This window comes from Schistocerca americana, chromosome 8 (genome assembly GCF_021461395.2).
Source record: "Schistocerca americana isolate TAMUIC-IGC-003095 chromosome 8, iqSchAmer2.1, whole genome shotgun sequence".
Lineage (NCBI taxonomy): Eukaryota > Metazoa > Arthropoda > Insecta > Orthoptera > Acrididae > Schistocerca > Schistocerca americana.
In genome coordinates, this window is record NC_060126.1 from 514,472,782 (window position 1) to 514,495,210 (window position 22,429).

Genomic DNA, 22,429 nt, shown 5'->3' on the forward strand with positions numbered 1-22,429 from the left:
TAGTTGAAAAATCATTGACTACCCTTTTGAGGTATTTGACACCCAGAAGTAAGTCAAATTTGACAATTACATTTAATACACCCAATCTAAGTCCAAATATCTCAACAACTAAACAAGCTTGAAAGTTAATATTTGTCACGTGGTCTTCCATCAACTTCCTTGGGATAAAAAAGCCCAACATGGTGACATAAAAATGTTTTAGGTTGGAGATATCAATGGTTGAAATTGGGATGGCATGCGTGTGACAGTTTTCTTTGCCCACTTGTGCTGCCTTATTGATCTTGTCCATGTTATATTTGAATTTAGCACCAAACATTAAGTAGGAATACCAATTTGCAGATTTTTCACTGCAACATTCAACTTATACAGCTATGTCAAACATGATGATTTATTCACGATAATATGCACATCAGTCGAATGACCTCCAAGCTGGCTGCAGCTATGGTAAAAACTGTAACAAAATTGGATATCGTAAGGTGGGAACCTCTGGTTGACTTTGAATGACACTATTGTATTTTGAGGCACTGAAATAAATTGGCTTATTTTAACTGATAGTGGACAATAAAAAACTATTCTAAATTGCAATGAAGTTTGACATTTGGTATTACCTAGCACACACTAATTCATAAAGTATATACCCTAAATTCAAATGATTAATACTTTCTTCAGCAGAAGTAAACAGCAGAACCTACTCTTGTCCAGGAAGTTCTTTAAGAAACAAGAACAGAAGAAAAAAAATTTCTGTCATTGCTACAGTCAAGTAAATGGACAAGAAAAGAAATAAATAAAACAGATATTAAAGACAACTACCTGAGTGCAAAAAACTGTAGTGCCAGTTTTCATCACTACCTGCTCTTCCACTTTACACAGTAGTACATGGGAGGATGCACAAATGTACTGAATAACAATTATGTTGTCATTGAGACAATACTATTATGAGCAATAAGTAATATCTTGTATTCATGTACCCACTTATAAGGAAGGAAAAGCGCTCAGAAATCATTCGCAGTCACACTAGTTTTTATTACTCTTGCATATCTAGATTTCTCCTATAAATAGCCATCTTCAGTGCATTTGAGTTACAAGTCAACAAACTTTTGGCAGCATGTATCACCACACGATCTTACTAGGGTATAGGCAGAAGGAATCAAGGAATCAAAGTTGGTTCGCTTTTAAGGAATTCCCAATTTTAACAAAAATTTCCTTTGGTCCTAATGAAATTGGAATAAGAAAAAATTTACTGAAATTCAGTTTTAATTAAACTCACTTTTAAGAAAAGGTCTGCTTTTAAGGCAAAAATATCAAACACTTTGTAAGCTAAAACCCTGTTCTGATAAAACTCATTTGAGAGTTTGTGGCTACTCCTTTCGTTTTTGAACCAAGATGCATTAAACAACTGATAGGGAAAATGCCTGTAATTCACTATCAATTCTTGTTGTCACTAGTTTTTGGGCTATAATGTTGAACAAATGCCAATTTCGCAGTAGGTCACGTGATACGACCTTGAAGAAAATGTTGCCATTAAGCAACATATAGACAGTCAACAGTACTGTACAATAATAGTGCATGAAATTACTGAAGTTCTTCCTAGACTGCTAAATAAAAATGTGCAACCTGTAGTCTGGTCCAAAATTTTGCAAGATCATGACACTGTTGCTGTGGTAACTGCTCTACTTTCTTTCAAGCAGAACAAGAAAAGACAGATAACAAATTTAGTTGAACAAGATAAATGGCTATGATCTTTCTTCTTGTTTCTACATCATTTTTGTATATAAACACATCAATCAACACAAAAAAGATGAGAGACTGTCCTTCATTGAGGCACGGGAGAGATGGGCAAGAATACAGTCAATACTGCGCACATAAGGCACACTATTTCTCAGGTAGTGCAATACAACTGAAAAGTTTTTGATCTGTTCAATATTACAGCAGGATCTCTCAATTTAACCTACACACACTGAATATTATAGCACAATTGCAAATAATGTGCAGCAATACTGATTGCTTAGGGGCCTCTGAGGACTAAGAAAGCATGCCAATCGCATTGTGTTAATGGAATTTTGAATTCTACACTGTGAAAATTTTCTGCAGCGACACAAAGCAAAAGAGGAAAGCTTGTGATTCAGCAGAAGCTCAATTATTTGTGATCATGAATACATTCAAAATTAAATCACTGTGTACAGGGCAAAGAAACATGATTTGACAATCTTCTTTGTGCGGTACAAACTGAAAAGTAAGCAAGCATTCCTTAATGCAGAAAATCACAGCTATTCAGGGACAAAAAGGGAGAATGATCATGTTTCATCTTTTATAGGAGTTTGCACACCTTCAGACTAATTGTGTAGTTCAAGTCAAAACATTCACAGTTATCTGAAGTGTGTATTTCTTTCCTCACAGAGGTAAGGATGGCAAGAAACTGAAGTTTCAGTAACAGTGGCAATAAGCAATAAAAACTGTACAAGGGAACAGCGCACTTTATCATCACTACAGAGCAGTCTCTCACTCAGGGGAAACGCCAGATTTTTTTTTTTTTTTAATTTTCCCCTCTCAAGAACTTAGGCCTATTCAATTCAGGGACAAAAATTTCACAGAGGCAATGAAAGAACGACAACCTTGCTGTGTGATAATAGTAGCGCAGCGAAAATTGCCACTACGACCAACATGAAAATTTTAAACGCAGAGGTGATTTAAAAACATAAATCATTACCACAGACAAAAAATCGAGATGGTGCAGCAGGAAGAAACATCATCCTAATTACACTGACAGATGCCCTGTTCACACTCAGGTAATGATTCTCCTGAGTATCACTGATGATGTATTTAGTCTTGCTAACTGCACAAGTCACCTTCAACATTTGGACCAGTAGAGGCTGCCTACAAAATGGCTGTTGTGCAGAGGTCACCGATTTCACTCCTTAAAAGAAAGGACTTAATGAGAAAGAATATTTTACAGGCTATACACTTGTTTGTTGCTGCCCGGGATAGTGTAAATCAACAGACTGTATTGAACCAATTTACAGTTGTTGGCTATGGGTCTGTATTAGTTGCCATAGAAGGACATGCTGATGGATATTTCTCTGAATGCTGTCACAGGTATTTTATTTACATTTCTAGTTACTTAGAACAAAACTGAATAGCCACTCTAGAGAGTGAACAAGTCCGTACATGAAATTACAGCACAAAAGTTAATAATAAAGAAAATAAAATTTACACAAATCCTATGCAGAAGACAAACTGCTGAGTATATATTAGCATAATCAACAATGTAATCGAAATTCACTTAATTTTTTTTCCAAGAATTCCTTGACAGAATAGAAGGAACGAGCCACTACAATATTCTTCACTTAGACTTGAAAGTGTGAGGATTATGGCCAAGATTTCCTCATGGCAGCAGAATACTGTGCACCTTTCTGCACAACAGCCAAGGAGGTGCTATTCAAATGGAGATTAGATTTATGCCTAATATTAACTAAGTGAAATCTTTCTTGGAAATAAGCTCATATTACACCGTTAACAACAAATGACCTTAACAAAAATATATATATTGAGAGTTCAGTGTCAGAATTCCCAGGCTTCTGAGCACGGGTTGACAAAATGTTTGTGAACTGATAGTTTCTAAGCCCAAAATACTCTTTGAAAATGGGAACAGTTTCTCAGAATATAATACCACATGTCACAAGCAAATGAAAATAAGCACAGTAGACTAATTTTCATGTGGAATTGTCACCCGCTGCACATACTGTTCTAATGGTAAATACAGCAGCATTTAATTGTGAACAAGATTCTGAACCTAGACTTTCCATAACAGCTTAACATCTATCTGAAAACCTAGAAATTTGTATTGTTCACACTCACTCATCATCTGCCCATGCTATATAATCAAAATGTCAGTTTTAGTTGAATTGCGTGTTAGAAACCGTAAAAACTGAATCTTACTGTACTTTAGCATCAATTTACACTGATATGACAAAAGTCATTGGATGCCTCCTAATATCGTGTCGAACCTCCTTTTACCCAACGTAACGCAGCAACTAGGCATGACATGGACTCAAGAAGTCGCTGGAAGCCCCTGCGGAAATATTGAGCCACGCTGCCTCTACAGCTGTCCATTAGTGTGAAAATGTTGCCGGTGCAGGATTTTGTGCACAAACTGACTTCTCAATTTTGTCCCATGAATGTCTAATCGGACTCATGTTGGGCAATCTGGTTTTTCAAACCAATTGCGGAACGATTGTGGCCCAGTGACATGGCACATTGTTATCCATAAAAATTCGACTGTTGTTTGCTGCAAATGTTCTCAAAGTATCCAAATATGATTATTTCCAGTCAATGTTCAGTTCACTTGGACCAGAGGACCCAGTCCATTCCATGTAAACGCAGCCCACACCATTATGGAGCCACCACCAGCTTGCACAGTGCCTTGCTGACAACTTGGGTCTATGGCTTTGTGGTGTCTGTGCCACACTCAGACCCTGACATCAGTGCTTACCAAGTGAAATTGGGACTCATTTGACCAGGCCGTAGTTTTCCAGTTATCTAGGGTCCGACCAATACGGTCATCGAGTCCAGAAGAGGTGTTGCAGGCAATGTCATGCTGTTAGTATAGGCACTCGCATCGGTCACCCGCTGCCACTGCCAACAGATGCCAAATTTCACCGCATTGTCCCAGCGGATATGTTTGTCATAGATCCCACACTGATTTTGGTGGTTATTGCAATGTGTGTTGCTTGTCCGTTAGTGTCGGCAATTCTGTGTAAATGCCACTGCTCTTGGTTATTAAGTGAAAGCCATTGGCCATTAATTTGTCCACTGTGCAAGGCACTGCCTGAAATTTGGTATTTTAGGCAACCTCATGACACTATGGATCTCAGAATATTGAAAACAATTTCCAAAATGGGATGTCCCATACGTCTGGCTACTACTATCATTCCATGTTCAAAGTCAGCTGATTCCGGGCGTGTGGCCATAATCGTGTTGGAGACCTATTCACATGAATTATCTAAGTAAAAATTGTACCTCTGCCAATGCACTGCCCTTTCACACCTTGTGTATGTGATACTAATGAAATCTGTATATGTGCATATCACTGTTCCATGACTTCTGTCACCTAAGTGTATGTTCCACATGCCATAAACTTATGCCTTCAACTGCACAATTTAATACATGTGCTATGTTGCACACAACATACTTCAATAGCAAGCTTGTGTCATCAACAACAGATTTTACAATCTTGTGTCATATATGTAAAGAGAAACAGTAGTGGACCTGCCATTAACACAACACCTCTCCCCCCCCCCTCCCCCAAATCCAGGAAGTGCCTACTCCTACCAACTTAACCATACCCCAATCAGATGCTACCTCATATCATAGCTATTCTCATTACTAAGGACAATGGCGATTTTCTGTCTGTTTTTAAAGTATGAGAAGAACGAACTGAGAGCTACTGCTCTGATTCCATGAAAGTCCAACTTCTACAGCAATATTTTGTTATCAACGCCATGAAACGTCTCAGTTAAATCAAAGAAGCCACCTAATGTTCACAAGTTTTTGTTTAATTCCTCCAGTTCCTCAAAGAGAAAAAGAAGAGACAGCATTTTCAGTTGTTAAACCACGTCTAAACCCAAACTGTACATTTGAAAGCAAATTATGTGAACTGAAATGATAAATTATATACAAGGTGTTCTTCTTAAGAGAAGTCATGCATATTTTCTCTGATGTTCTGACAGATATACGAATTTTATTTTTGCTACATGTAGCTGGAGTCAGTGCGAACAAATACAGCTGTTATGTCTTTCACATGATGTCCAGTGCTGACAGAAAGCACCAGTTTATTTCCAATTACACAAAACGTGGTATACCTTATTAGCAGAAACATTACAAAACGAAGAATAACCAGTACTTTGGCACTGCTGCTACATGGCGGTAGCAGTCAGCACAGGTCACGGCACTTTGGGTACTCGTTATCCTTCGTGTTTTATTGTTACAGTTAATGTGCATCCCTAAAACAAATATTGCACTAGACTAATTTGGGACGAATGGGCACATAAAATTCTGGTTTAATAATTATGTTGTTTGTAACATGAAACAAACTGACACTTTCCTTCGACATTAGGCATCACACGGAAATGTGAGGTGCACTATCGGTTTGGGCTGATCCCGACTACAAAATGCAAAAGCAAAATTTATCAGCAGAAACACCAGAGAAAATGCGCAAGAAGACTCTCAGGAGGGGCACCGTGCATATACGGGCTTACCTGTAGCTTCTGCAAATGCTGGCAGCAGAGAAACAAGTCTAAAATTGTCTGCATTATTAAGTACTCTAATGACACCATATATATACAGACTTACCTGTAGCTTTTGCAAAAGCTGGCAGCATAGAAATAAGTTAAAAACTGACTGCAATATCCTTTTTCCCTTTTTGATAAAGTGATTTTATTACTGAGTACTTAAATCTATCAGTTTCCTCAACATTTCTAAAGGAAAAACTACAAATGTGGCTAAGGACACTGCTAACATTGGCAGCAAAGGGATTTAGACTCTGGCTACATAGACCACCATATCCATGAGAAACCTCGGTCTTCAGCAATTTAATTACCGACTCAATCTCCCCGTCAGTATCACAGAGATGTATTCCAGCAGGTGTGACGTATTAGGTCAGTGGGATGCTTTTGTAAAGAACTAAACAGAGCTGGCGGATGATGATGCTAAGGAGGGGGAGGGGGAGGAGGAGGAGGAGGAAGAGAGAACTGCACTGAATAGCTCTGCTGCAGCTGTCTGGGACCATTCTCCTGATTCAGTGTAGACCAGTAACCCCCTCACTGGCATTCCAACATAGAAAACAGCTTCAAACATCTGGTTACATTACAAATGAGTACAAATGTGTTTAATATTTGATGTTAGCCATTCAACCTTTACGGGGGTGAGTCGAGTCTGGGTAATTCCCACTCCATTTTAAGAAAATATAATGTTTCATGCATCTCCATGTATATGTCATATCGTTCTGAACTGTGTCGTTAGCAGCAAAATAGTAAGGAATTAAAACATCAAAGGAGGTTCAGTGTTGGACTAAATTACCACAAAAGCTGCTTGGAAGCACCAATAAAATCTGTTGACATGATTATCACTCTTCAACTAGCCCTTTATTCACATGAAGTGTTGAACACTATTGACAAGAGATTTAAAATTGATTGCATATTTCTAAACTTCCATAAGGCTTTTGACACTGAACCACATGAACGGCTTGTAGTGAAGTTGCGTGCTTATAGATCATCATCTCAGTTATGTGACTGGATTCATGATTTCCTGTCAGAGATGTGTCACATTTTGCAATAACTGATGGAAAGTCACTGAGTAAAACAGAAGTGATTTCTGGAATTCCCCAAGATAGTGTTATAGGCCCTTTGCTGTTCCTTATCTATAAAAATGATTTGGGAGACAATCTGAGCAGCCACCTTAGATTATTTGCAGATGATGCTGTCATTTATCAACTAGTAAAGTCATCAGAAGATCAAAACAAATTGCAAAATGATATATGAGTGCTTACAGGAATCCGTTAAACTTTAGTTACACAATAAATCAGTCAAATAAATACCTAGAAATTACAAACAACTTAAATTTGAAGAAACACAGAGAAAATGTTGTGGGGAAGGACACTTAGAAAACGCAACAGAGCTATTAAAGAGACTGCCTACTCTATATTTGTCCTTCCTCTTTTAGAATACTGCTGCGCGATTTGGGATCCTTACCAGATAGGGCTGACGGAGTACATCGAGAAAGTTCAAAGAAGGGTAGCACATCTTGTATTATCGCAAAATAGGAGATAAGAGTGCCACTGAAGTTATACAGGATTTGAGGTGGATATCACTAAAACAAAGGCATTTTTCATTGCGGTGGAATATTCTCACTAAATTTCAATCACCAATTTTCTCCTCCGAATGTGAAAATATTTTTCTGACGCCAACCTACATAAAGAGAAATGACCATAATAATAAAATAAGGGAAATAAGAGCTCACACGGAAAGATAGAGATGTTCATTTTTTCCGTGCGCTGAGATTGGAATAATAGAGAATTATTGTGAAGGTGGTTCGATGAACCCACTGCCGGGCACTTGCTGTATTTACTCAAATCTAAGCCGCACTCGTAACTAAGACGCACCTGAAATGAGACTCGAAATCAAGGAAAAAAATTTTTCCCGAATCTAAGCCGCACCTGAAATTTGAGACTCGAAATTCAAGGGGAGAGAAAAGTTTTAGGCCGCACTTCCAAATCGAAACAAAGTTGGTCCATTGTAATACGAGACACAATTTAGGTCGAATGAATGACAATACAGCTACAGTAGTTTCTTTCAAGTCGTGAGCTTAGCAGTTTGGATTTTCCAGGTAGCCATTGCTATGCATCAGGCGCTCTGTCTGTATTTATACGGGCACCCTTCCTTCTTCACGTGCTTTGTCTGGTTTGAATCGACTGCTAATTTTCCTTTGACCTGATAAGTGCCATTCTCTTTGTTATAGGTGGTTATGTCACTCTAAGCTGAAAATGCATTACTGTACTGGGTCATACACTGTTTGTCGCATTCTGATAATGAGTGTTTACGGCCTGTCGCCGCTCGCGGCATGGCTTGCTTTTGTGTGTGCTACCGCCGCTCATAAAAAAAGAGAGAGAGAGAGAGAGAGAGAGAGAGAGAGAGAGAGAGAGAGAGAGAGGGGAATCGTCTCATTAGCGAAACAATGGCAAGAGACTGCTATTTGTTGTTACTCACACTGCTGCTTTCTTTGATAATGATCAACAAGAACCAAATAATAGACTGCGAATGATAGAAGATGTTCTGAACGAGAATTTAGCGAAAATTTTTCTCCGTATGAAAATCTTTGCAGACGCCTCTTTAGTACATTACATTCTCCACAGAAATTAGTCATCTCAGATTTAAAAATCTAGTCAATTTCCGTGTTTCATTTCTGACTGTATCACTAGTAGGCATAAGAATAATACGAATATAAACATGACATGATACGTATATTCTTCCGGGTTTGCTGTTGTCTCACTCTAGTTTTGTAGTTTATTAGGCAGACAGGACTTAAATGAGATAGCAGCAAACACAAAACAATACATGACTAAATGTTTATATTCGTATTATTCTTATGGTGAAGAGAATACTACATATGATTCACAATTCATAAAAGTTCCTATTGGCAACCATCTCTTCTCACAGGAAGGAAAAAATTCAGAATGTAGAGTTGGCCATATTGACAAACATCCCAAACAGTCTTGCCAGTCGGGTTTTCGTAGTACATTGAAATGCTGCTACATTCGAAGATGAACAATACAGAATTTGTATTTTTTTTTTTGTCATCAGTCTACTGACTGGTTTGATGCGGCCCGCCACAAATTCCTTTCCTGTGCTAACCTCCTCATCTCAGAGTAGCACTTGCAACCCACGTCCTCAATTATTTGCTTGACGTATTCCAATCTCTGTCTTCCTCTACAGTTTGGAGCTCCCTCTAGTACCATGGAAGTCATTCCCTCATGTCTTAGCATATGTCCTATCATCCTGTCCCTTCTCCTTATCAGTGTTTTCCACACATTCCTTTCCTCTCCGATTCTGCGTAGAACCTCCTCATTCCTTACCTTATCAGTCCACCTAATTTTCAACATTCGTGTATAGCACCACATCTCAAATGCTTCGATTCTCTTCTGTTTCGGTTTTCCCACAGTCCATGTTTCACTACCATACAATGCTGTACTCCAGACGTACATCCTCAGAAATTTCTTCCTCAAATTAAGGCCGGTATTTGATATTAGTAGACTTCTCTTGGCCAGAAATGCCTCTTTTGCCATAGCGAGTCTGCTTTTGATGTCCTCCTTGCTCCGTCCGTCATTGGTTATTTTACTGCCTAGGTAGCAGAATTCCTTAACTTCATTGACTTCGTGACCATCAATCCTGATGTTAAGTTTCTCGCTGTTCTCATTTCTACTACTTCTCATTACCTTCGTCTTTCTCCGATTTACTCTCAAACCATACTGTGTACTCATTAGACTGTTCATTCCGTTCAGCAGATCATTTAATTCTTCTTCACTTTCACTCAGGATAGCAATGTCATCAGCGAATCGTATCATTGATATCCTTTCACATTGTATTTTTATTCCACTCCTGAACCTTCTTTTATTTCCATCATTGCTTCCTCGATGTACAGATTGAAGAGTAGGGGCGAAAGGCTACAGCCTTGTCTTACACCCTTCTTAATACGAGCTCTTCGTTCTTGATCGTCCACTCTTATTATTCCCTCTTGGTTGTTGTACATATTGTATATGACCCGTCTCTCCCTATAGCTTACCCCTACTTTTTTCAGAATCTTGAACAGCTTGCACCATTTTATATTGTCGAACGCTTTTTCCAGGTCGACAAATCCTATGAAAGTGTCTTGATTTTTCTTTAGCCTTGCTTCCATTATTAGCCGTAACGTCAGAATTGCCTCTCTCGTCCCCTTACTTTTCCTAAAGCCAAACTGATCGTCACCTAGCGCATTCTCAATTTTCTTTTCCATTCTTCTGTATATTATTCTTGTAAGCAGCTTCAATGCATGAGCTGTTAAGCTGATTGTGCGATAATTCTCGCACATGTCAGCTCTTGCCGTCTTCGGAATTGTGTGGATGATGCTTTTCCGAAAGTCAGATGGTATGTCGCCAGACTCATATATTCTACACACCAACGTGAATAGTCGTTTCGTTGCCACTTCCCCCAATGATTTTAGAAATTCTGATGGAATGTTATCTATCCCTTCTGCCTTATTTGACCGTAAGTCCTCCAAAGCTCTTTTAAATTCCGATTCTAATACTGGATCCCCTATCTCTTCTAAATCGACTCCTGTTTCTTCTTCTATCACATCAGACAAATCTTCACCCTCATAGAGGCTTTCAATGTATTCTTTCCACCTATCTGCTCTCTCCTCTGCATTTAACAGTGGAATTCCCGTTGCACTCTTAATGTTACCACCGTTGCTTTTAATGTCACCAAAGGTTGTTTTGGCTTTCCTGTATGCTGAGTCTGTCCTTCCGACAATCATATCTTTTTCGATGTCTTCACATTTTTCCTGCAGCCATTTCGTCTTAGTTTCCCTGCACTTCCTATTTATTTCATTCCTCAGCGACTTGTATTTCTGTATTCCTGATTTTCCCGGAACTTGTTTGTACTTCCTCCTTTCCTCAATCAACTGAAGTATTTCTTCTGTTACCCATTGTTTCTTCGCAGCTACCTTCTTTGTGCCTATGTTTTCCTTCCCAACTTCTGTGATGGCCCTTTTTAGAGATGTCCATTCCTCTTCAACTGTACTGCCTACTGCGCTATTCCTTATTGCTGTTTCTATAGCGTTAGAGAACTTCAAACGTATCTCGTCATTCCTTAGTACTTCCGTATCCCACTACTTTGCATATTGATTCTTCCCAACTAATGTCTTGAACTTCAGCCTACTCTTCATCACTTCATCATTTCGTTGGATAATGTATGAAAATGCAGTGGTCTAAACTCGGGGCGGAGAAAAAAAAAGCTCGTCTTCCACCTTTTTTTTTAAATTTATTTACTGACGCAGAGGTTTTGGCGCCAGTATTTATCTTTGTGCCTGCAAAGCATTCATGTGTAGCGCTACATATATTCGATGGCAGAAGTTTGTTGTGGCGGCACCTGCCAACATTTTACAGCACTTCTGCTTACTTTGCACTCGATTTGAAGCCGCAGGTGGTTTTTTGGATTACAAAAACCGGAAAAAGTGTGGCTTGGATTAGAGTAAATGCGGTAAATGTGATTTGTCAAGTATCCAAGCAGATGTGGATGTAGATGTAGAAAATCAAAATTTTACCGCCCCTGGAAGCCATTAGCTACACAACCCACAACAAGCCTTCAGGTGACCAGTTGGAGTGAATTGCACAAAGCAACTTTTTTGGATTAGCAAAAAAAAAAAAATGAACACATATCAACCTGAACTCTGAAATTTGAGTTAATCTCAGATTATATTAATGTGAACTAGGTTCATCTTTCAGTGGCAAGATTTCACGGATCAAGTCAAGCTCAACAGCAACTCCCAGTTCACAAGCTAATGACATTACAAGGGAAATTCTAAATAATTGTGGGGAACAGTCAAGTGTGGAACTTGACTGCAGGCAGTAATGACTAAACACTTGTACCAAAAATTCTCTCAAGGCTTGAACAGCAGTAAATGCATAATCCATATTAAATTTTTAATCACCGAACATGTGCTTCAACAGATATGACAACTGCACACACACTGATGAACAGAATAGTAATATGCATTTGTAAGTCAATTATCAAAATGATATTTATCAGCTAGAGTTCAGTTTAAGATTGTTTCTGTGGCTCCGGAGTTGTGTTCTGGTATGATGTTTATAGGATCTAATGTTCAATCAAGCATAAATTCTCAGCATTTTTTTCCACTTGTCGCTTCTCTTCCTGTGCGTAGTATTTATTAACATGAAAAACTGCCGAGCTGTTTAATACTCAAAGTAAAACTACACTGATCAACCGTTATTACAGTCACACCGTTCGTCTTGCACACTATAGCTGTCAGTGCATCAGATTAGGAGCCGGAAACATATGCCACTCTATTTGTTATGAGAAGAATCAACAAAGAAATTCCGTTACCTACAGAAAATGAAGCTAATAGGAGTCACAAAGCAATGGTAGTGGCATTCATTAACAATTTAATTACACAAAACAGTTGAAAATTAAAATATAATGGAAAGGATAGTTTCTACTCACCATATAGCTAAGATGCTGAGTCACAGAAAGGCACAATGAAGAGACTGTCACACAATTAGCTTTTGGCCAACAAGGCCTTTGTAAAGATTAGACAACATACACACACGCACACATTCAAGCAAATGCAATTCACACAGACATGACCTCAGTCTCTGGCAGGTGGAGCCAGACTGCGAGCAGCAGGGGATTATGGGAGAGGCAACTGGGTGGGAGTAAGGAGGAGGTTGGGGTAGGGAGGGGGAGGGATGGCAGGGTAGGAGTGGGGGTGGTAAAATTCTGCTAGGAGCGTGCAGGGAGGAGGTGGACAGGGGGTGTGGCAGCTAAGTGCAGTTGGGAGGTTAGACGAATGGGGTAGAGAGGGGGGTGGGGGAGGTTGTGGATTAAGTGAGACATAAAATGACAGGGTGAATTGCTGGTATAGAGAGCTGTGCAATGCTGGAATGGGAACAGGCAAGCCGTGAGGCAAGGTGTTGGAAGCAGGGGTTGTGTAGGGACAGATGAGGATACTGTGTAGGTTCGGTGGGCTATGGAACACCACTGTGGGAGGAGCAGGAAGGGTAGCGGGTAGGACATTTCTCATTTCAGGGCATGACGAGCGGCTCATATACCTGTAATAGACCTAAATGCGAGACCTGTCCCATACATCCTCCCACAACCACCTACTCCAGTCGTGTCACAAAAATTGCCATTCCATCAAAGGCACGGCTACCTGTGAAACTAATCATGTGATCTACAAGCTAAGCTGCAACCACTGTGCTGCATCATACATGGACACTACAACCAACAAGCTGTCTGTCCGCAGAAATGGTCACCGACAATTTGTGGCTGGGGTCACCCTGTTGCTGAGCACGCTACCCAACACGATGTCCTTCACTGCAACGACTGCTTCACAGTCTGTGCCAATTGGATCCTTCCTACCATCACCAGATTTTCTAAATTGTGCAGGTGGGAACTCTCCCAGCAATATATACCACATTCCCGTAACAATCCTGGTCTCAACCTTCGTTAGTCATTGTCTTTACCCACTTACCCCCATCCCTGTTGCCATTTCAGCACTACGCAGCCCTCGATACCACAAATGCAACCAGTCTTTTTACTTCTCCCTTTTTCCACTAAACTCTCCCGCCCCCAACCCTCTGCCTAAGCTCCTGGCTGCATCTAGGTGCCCTCTCTCCACCTCGTCCCTGCACACTCCAAGCAGCACTTTATCATCCCCCTCCCTGCCCCAGCCTCCTCTGTACTCCCATCCAGTTGCCTCTCCCATAATCCCCCGTTGCTCGCAGTCTGGCTCCAGCTGCCAGAGACTGAGGTCATGTCTGTGTGAATTGCATTTGCTTGAGTGTGTGCGTGTGTGTATGTTGTCTAATTTTCACACAGGCCTTGATGGCCGATAGCTAACTGTGTGACAGTCTTTTTGTTGTCCCTTTCTACGACTCAGCATCTCCACTATATGGCTTGTAGCAACTATCCTTTCCATAATATTGACACATACAGTCCTGGATTTTCCATTGTTTAAAAATTAAAATACATTTACAAAGTGATTATATATAATAGAGGGAAACATTCCACGTGGGAAAAATATATCTAAAAACAAAGATGATGTAAATTTACAAATGTCTGCTTGTGTCTGTGTATGTGCGGATGGATATATGTGTGTGTGTGTGTGTGTGTGTGTGTGTGTGTGTGTGTGTGTGCGCGCGCGCGAGTGTATACCTGTCCTTTTTTCCCCCTAAGGTAAGTCTTTCCGCTCCCGGGATTGGAATGACTCCTTACCCTCTCCCTTAAAACCCACATCCTTTCGTCTTTCCCTCTCCTTCCCTCTTTCCTGATGAAGCAACTGTTGGTTGCAAAAGCTTGAATTTTGTGTGTATGTTTGTGTTTGTTTGTGTGTCTGTCGACCTGCCAGCACTTTCATTGGGTAAAGTCACATCATCTTTGTATATATATATAATAGAGGGAAACATTCCACGTGGGAAAAATTATATATAAAAACAAAGATGAGGTGACTTCCAAATTCTGATTATGGCTTACTTTATCAGAATACTGGAGGTACACCTCTATTCAAACCTTGAGCAAGTGCGTCGACATATAAAATGTGCCAGCCACAAATAACATTGTCTTCTACCGTTCCACTGTTGTTTTATAACTGTGAGCCCATACCTATTCCTTCATTATTGCTTCACCTAACGAAGTGATATGTTGTGTTGTCATACATCAAAATGAGCTGCAGTAATATAAAATAAACACTGAGCTAGGCGAGAAAAAAAAATTAGGACCAATGAAAGAAAATGCTCAGAATACGAGCTAGCAGCATAATCCCACAAAAAGGCAGTTATACACGAGGTAATTAGTAACCGAATAAGTGTCTGTTGGGGATCTGATGCAACTGCACTGTCTAATTAATGCTTTGAGTGGATCATTACTGTGGGGTAACACTTGTGTGCAGCAATATAATGTAAGTTTATTTTGTTAATTTTTTGAATATAAAAGTTTATCTTATCGTTGTTTAATTTAACAAAGATTAAACTGTGATTCTGCACATACATGTTCACCTCGGTACTATAAAAACAGCTATTCTTTACATGTGCGCAAAGTATCCGCATGCCCACTAACGTTATGAAAATCGGCACCCACGTTCAATGGTTAAGGAAAAAATGTTTCTCCCTCCAGAGTTTTTTTTTTTTTCCTTTCTTTTTTTTCTTTCTTTTTCTTTCATGCTGAACAATTGGATAAAATACCTAAGCGTTAACAGAAGTAATGCAGGTATCCTTGCGAGTGAACAAAACGGTGAAAGGGTTGGGGGTAGAAACTACAGATAGGAGTAACAACAATAAAAAAATTAAATGTCACAAGAGTACTGACCGTCATCCTTAATATTAGCACACACTGACATGTCACCACCAAAACTATTCTACAACGAGAGGCAGAGAGAGAGAGAGAGAGAGAGAGAGAGAGAGAGAGAGAGAGAGATAGTATTTACAACTGCTATCATCTATTTGGCAATGTGTTTCATGTAGGAAGTGGTAAGTGGGAAGACGCACTTTTTGTCACTTTTCTACATATATATGTAATAAAAACAGAAAATACTTACACCTAGAGTTAACAATTTTCACCTCCTCAAAATGTTTGTTCATCTGTCTTCTCTGCATCTGATGAAAGAGCATCTCTGAGGGCTTCAACACAGCTCTTGGGAATTAAAGTTCCTACAAAAACATAGAAAACAAATGTCCTAAATACTTTTTCCACACAACAGAAATTTTTACAAACAACTCTTATCAAACTGGATGCTGGTTCAAACATTCTACAGCTAATGTTTTACAAGAGTTCTAAAATGTCTTTCAGAAGTTAAAATTGCTGTATAGATGGAATTCTTACCAGTGACGTTGCAATTAAAGCAGATCAATTCTTCGCAAAAGAATTTTGTACTGATGATAAAAATCTGCATTATTTCACAGTAATCTCTTAAATGATTAGTCCAAGTTCTGTCAGTTCCGCTAATTTGTTTGTCAAATACTATCTTGAAGTAAGTGACAAGTTCATCTATCTGTCAGTTTTGTTTTTTTGTGTGAATTAATGCACCTACTTCACATTATAGCCCCATATACCACCTTGCACCCATTAATAAACAATTTGTGACGATTATATTACCCCACTATTCATTGCATAGCAGTCAATATACTTGAAATTCCTTTGAGTGTCTAGTGGGAATGTAATGCTGCTAAACTGAATAGTAGATCATGGAACTTTAGGTTAAAGCCTATTCTTTTCTTGAGTTCCTAGATGTAAATAAACTTCTAGTTATGCATTTCATACCTAATTGAAATTGAAACTGTTAATTTTATAGCACCGGCAACAGCTTATTTAAATGTTAATGCCTATTTTAGCTTTAAAAACCTAAAAGGCACCTATTTTTTTTTAATAAAATTCTAACATTTTTAGAAGATTATAACTGCATACAAGAATCGAAGTTAGGAGGACTGAAGGCGATATCTGAATAAATATTTTAATTAATGAAGTCCATAGCTCATAGAATCCTGCCTGTTTCCACAAAGAATAATATTCATAGGCCTGCAACCGATCCCAGATGAGAGGGGGATGGGGGGTTACCACACATACACAAGGGGGAGACTTAAAGCCGCCTAACCACTGCGCATTGTATTAAAAAAAGAACTCCACATCTCCCTGTGGTTATAAACAGATTCTCATTGTAGAAAAGTGAAGCCAACGAATTTTTGTTACCCCCGCCGAGGCAAACTAGAAATACTGTATCGATGAATGTATAACACGTAGCATGTTATGTATTCAAGTTTCAACAGAAGAAAGTGCCGAAAATCACTAGTTCAAAGTCTAGTCATATAACACTGACTGTCAGAGTTTCTGCACAATATGACAGATGGAAAAGTTATACACTGCCAAACATGGAACAAAGAGGTTATCTATTATGTTTTTAGGCTTATTAGTTTTTCCTGCCATTTCAGAATTGCAAACTTCTTCTCATATCGCTTGACACCGGAGCATTTCTGAAGTTGATATTTTGTAAATGTATTTTGAAATTATGCAAAGAGACACAGGGACTCAATTGTTCACTTTTATTATAATATTTAATTTGCTGGGTTAAATTTTGATTTCCATCTCCAAGGACATGTCAATATGTAGAATTGCATAGTATGGGCAACAGAAAATCCGCATGTACATCAACAGTTACCACTTCATTTTGCAAGGTGATTGTGTGGTGCAGGTTGACGGCATCCCTTATCAAAGCACCATATTTTTTTCAAGGAGATGAGTCCTGCCAGTCCCGTTACCTGTACCATCACTGGTAAACATTACGATAGTCTTACATGCACTGTCATTCCAGTCCTTCGAGAGTGTTGATCTGTGGACAAGGTCATTTTTATGCAAGATCACACACGTCTGCAGATTGCACATCCAGTGAAGCAGCTACTGCAAAGGCGTTTCAAAGATTCTAGATTTATCAGCAGTCATTTCCCTACAGCCTATCTGTCCAGATCATCTGATCTTAATATGTGTGACTTCTGGCAGTGGAGTTATCTGAAAGATGTGTTCCGTGTGTGATGCAACTGACCATTAGAGCCCATTTTGTTATGAGATATTATACACTAATTAAAGTTGTTTTCGAAAAGCATTCGCTTAGTATGATGTTAGGGTAGGTGTTACGATTAATGGAAATTTGAAAGTGTGAATATTTAAATTACGACTTTCATTTTTTCTGAAAGTTTGACTTGCATTCTTTATGTGTACAATTTTGTCACTCATATTATTATTGTCACTGAATTATCCTTTATGCTATTTGATATTTCATGTAACTTAAAAATGCAGTATCAATAATCGATACAGAAATCTTAAGTTCTTTGTCAATATGACTCTGTGATCCATGGTCAGCAACGTGATTTAGGTCACTTGTGTTTTGGCTGCGGTCGAGATTTGTTGTTTTTATGTGTGTTTCTTGATAAACGTGTGGTGTCCACAATGCACGTGGTACTTAATTTTTGGGATTTGAGGTTGTGAAATTTACTAAATTACTTTCAAGCTTAAAGTTCTAACAATAAATGTGTTTTTTTTTTTTTTTTTCCTAAACAAAAAATCGTGGAATCCTGCTTCATGATTTCGGCAGTCTAGTAATAGTCAAACCCCGCACCTTTTTCATCCACAGCAGCAAAGGAATCAAACATCACCTAGACAACGAAGCCATATGCAGAACAGATATTCAGCAGCTTCAAGATACGTGACATCATGATCATCTCTACAAATTGCTTGTAATCCATTAGCCACAGTGTAATGGTGTCTTTATGGAAGTAACTTTATATCATAGTAGAGAGGGTCCATGGTAACTGGAGGCTCTGTGCCGGGATTAAAGACATTTATACATACATGGATCGATGAAATCTATGTTTTGCAGGACCCTAAAAAAGATAGGATTTTCTTGTGTCTAATATCCATGGGGTGCAAAGAAGTACAATACATGGAAGTCAAGGGAGACGAAACGAAACAGATGAGTGGACTGACCACACGAGTGAAGATCCACTGAAGAGATAAGTACATTTGTGTAGTGCCCTTTTGTTATAACGTCAAGTTGAACACATATATTTCAAAATGACACAATACATGTAAGCCACAGAGCGAGTAGACAACATAAGACATGTGTACAAGGTAACAGTCAAATCAGCACTGAGTCCAAGTGTAGCGGCCGCTGGCTGGCTGGCCGCTTAGGTGGCGCGGCTGCTGCATGGCTGGCAGACAGCGCCGCATGTAGAGGACACGCGTAACTGCGCGGCGGCACTTTGAAAGATCGGCGAGTCACAACATTTTTATTCCCCCCCCCCCCCCCCCTTTTTTTTTTTTTTTTTTTTTTTTTTTTTTTTTTTTTTTTTTTTTTTTTTTTTTTTTTTAATTTTTCTTATGAAAATGACCATTGTAAAAGAGGAAAGTGGCGCTGAATCCATGCAGGATTGTGAAAATTTGTTGCTCTCAGAGGACTTACGACATGCCGATAAAAACGGAAGATGAGTTATTCATAGAAGCGGATCAAAGTCTTAATCCATCAGAATGGGAGATGTCAAGACATAAAATAAACGTTACAAATGATGGAACAATCGTTAGCTTTAAATCAAACAGTAGCAGCACACTTACAAGCTAATGAGGAACAGTTACAAAACATGAATCAGACGGTCGCGGACAGTTTTCGGGTCATAGATCAGAAAGTGTCGCATCTCAAGGAAGTGTTAAAAAATTGGAAATGTCTTACTTTGGGGTAATAAACTTCGCAACGACGTATCAAAGATAGACAAGAAACTTGGCAGGGCAGAAACAAAGATTTTGGTGGTAGAATCTAAAGTGGGAGAAGTAAAATGTAGCCTGAGTAACAAATTTCAATCTGTAAGAAATGACTGGTCACAGGCAGAGAGAAAAATGCAAAGTGTTTTGTTAGTGTTAACAGACAAATAGATACAGTTTATGTAAATGTAAAAGCTATGGCTGTAAATCTTGAAAGTAGAGTAGATTCGAAACTAACTTTTGTGAATGATAAAGTGGAAACAGTCAGTGACACTGTAAAACTCCACGAGGTTGAAACTAAGACAAACGTTAGTGAACTAAAATGTACAATATCAGAGATAAATCATTAGTTTAAAATACTTAACAACGATGTAGCTAACAACATTTTTTCTATGAACACATTACCTTATTATCCAACATTCCAGTTAAAAACTTTTCTAATGAGTGTAGTTTGCATCCTGTCGACTTTCTGCAGAGTTGTAGGGACAACTTTCTGCATAATATGAGTGAAAGTTTGAAAAAAATTTTGGAGGGGGAATCTTTGTCATAGGTCATTCAAAATTTTTCTGTGGACATGTCTTATGTACAATTTGAAAGAGAGTTCTTAAAACGGTTCTGGCCTGAAACTGAACAAGCCAGGATAAAGGGTTCCTGAATGGACCAAATTATAGAGAAACACAGGGGACTATAAAACAGTTTTGTAAAGATCAATTGAAGAACTTGTAAATTTGAGTAAACCCTTTGGTGAGCTCACACAGATTGATGCTTTAAAGAGAAGATTGCCAACTGATGTGCAATGAGACCTTGTTTATGGACCAGATAACAACATTGGATAATTTCTAAATTACATGGACAAACTAGACAGAATCTTAGGCAAAGTGGGAAAACCATGAAACTATTTCAGTCACACACGGAGAGGTGGGAATCATAGTTGTGGAAATAATTTTGGCAGAAGGGAAAACAGTAGGTCTAACAACCACAGTTTTCGTCATAGGGAACAAAATAGTCAGAATAATAATAATTTCAATTCAAGGGAATAATCTGGGAACAACTGGAACAGAAATAATAACAGGAATAGGAATGGGCATGAACATAGTGACACCAGGAGTCAAAATTCTAAGGGAAGTCATGAAGAAAAAGCTAGCATCCACTTCCTTGTCGGTCCACAAGGTAGGGGTGAAAAGCACAGATAATAAATGGACAAACAACAGTGACTACACTGTACCAAAAGATACATCTGAAGTAATGAGTAGTTATCTTATGAATGTGTACTACTCTGTAAACACAGTATCTGTTAAGAATGACACTTGTTCCTCATCTGATACTAAAAATGCAGGTAAGAGGAATGAACACACTGGTTGTAATAAAGAGCCAGAGGAAGTAATTGACTTAGTTGAATTTTATGAGCGGGCAGAAACTTGTAGTTTGTCAGAGGACCAGCAGGTTAACAATTTAAATGATTTAGGAATTGAAGCACTGATGAGGGAATCAGGTGAGCAAATTGTTGACATTGATTTAATGAGTAAAGAAGTCAATACACTTGGGTGTGAAAGCAACACTAAATTTTCAGAAGAGAGAGAGGTTGATGATTGTAGTATTTGGGGAAAATGAAGATTTGATGGTGAGAAATACTTTGTTTGTTTGAAAGAGGAAATGGAAGCATTAGGTGTTGTGGGATATACTGATATTGTGCATGTAGTAGATATACCCAATGATTGGTGGCAAATTAGTAATCATATTATTGTTGAACAACTGAAGGACAAATACCTTAGTGACGAACAATGTTATACTGATGACAGTGTTTGGATTAATGAAATTATTCATGCAAGTGACAGTGTTCATGATGTGTATGTTAATGTAATGACAGTAGGTAATACAAGTGACAGTAATATAGGTAACTGTAAATCAGGAAGTCATTGTTTTAGTGAAATTGCAAATGATTTGTTGTATGAATGTGTTCAGTCTGAAAAAGGTGATGACATATGTAATTCATTCATTAGAGTAAAAGTTGGTACCTGGGACAGTAAGTGCCTTATAGAAACAGGGAGTCAAGTGTCGGGAATATCTGAAATATTAAGCAAAAAGCTGAAGTGCGAGAAAGACTACTTTGAAATGTCAGTCATTGGGGTGAAAATAAAAGGTGCTACAGGAAAATGCAGTAAAACAGTTAAAAGTCCAACTTTGTTATCTTTTACAATTGAGGGAGTCATCTTTACACATGGATGCCTAATTATACGACGACTCAGTGAGGTCTGTATTCTCGGGATGTCGTGGGTTAGAAGTGTAGATGCAAGATTTGACTGGGGTGGACAAAAACTTATAACACCACCAAATGGGGAATGTATCTCCACCAAGTTTGTCAGAGCTAATACAGTTGTGTAACGATAAATTTAATCCTATAAATCCTGTAAAGGAAAAAAGATGGGTTGACAAAGCCATACCAGAGCTAGACTTAAGTGAAGTAGACACTAAGATTTCAGAAGCTAGTGGTCTAAACAATGGGCAAAAACAGGAACTAGAGTCTTTGTTATGGGAATGTAGTCATGTCTTTAGCAACATTCCAGGGAAAGTTAGAGGCTACTAATGTAAGTTGCTAGTGAGATGCTATGATTTGTTTTTCATAAAACTGTATGGTGTGCCCATTGCAAAATGTACAGTGGTTGAGAAAGAATTACATATGATGGAAGCATGTGGCATTACTGAAAGGATTATCAGCGCTTATAAGAACCCATTAGTAGTTGTGTCAAAGAGAGATGGGGGAGTCAGAATAGTTCTTGACTCCAAGCCTGTAAATAAAATCTTATACAGGGAAACAGACCACCCTGAAGACATCGATAAGCTGTAGCACAAGTTCAAGGATATAAAAT

General features: G+C 38.7%; 1 protein-coding gene across 2 annotated transcripts in view; it reads right to left on the minus strand.

Annotated features, from left to right (window-relative positions):
- The window catches only part of LOC124545981 (protein strawberry notch), a 265,254-nt gene that overhangs the window by 3,677 nt on the left and 239,148 nt on the right, over window positions 1-22,429 (minus strand). For both annotated transcript variants that reach the window (XM_047124945.1, XM_047124946.1), the window contains one exon: window positions 15,859-15,970. In XM_047124945.1, the coding sequence (XP_046980901.1) occupies window positions 15,885-15,970 (86 nt within the window). In that variant the 3' untranslated portion in view covers window positions 15,859-15,884. The remainder of the gene's footprint in view (window positions 1-15,858; window positions 15,971-22,429) is intronic.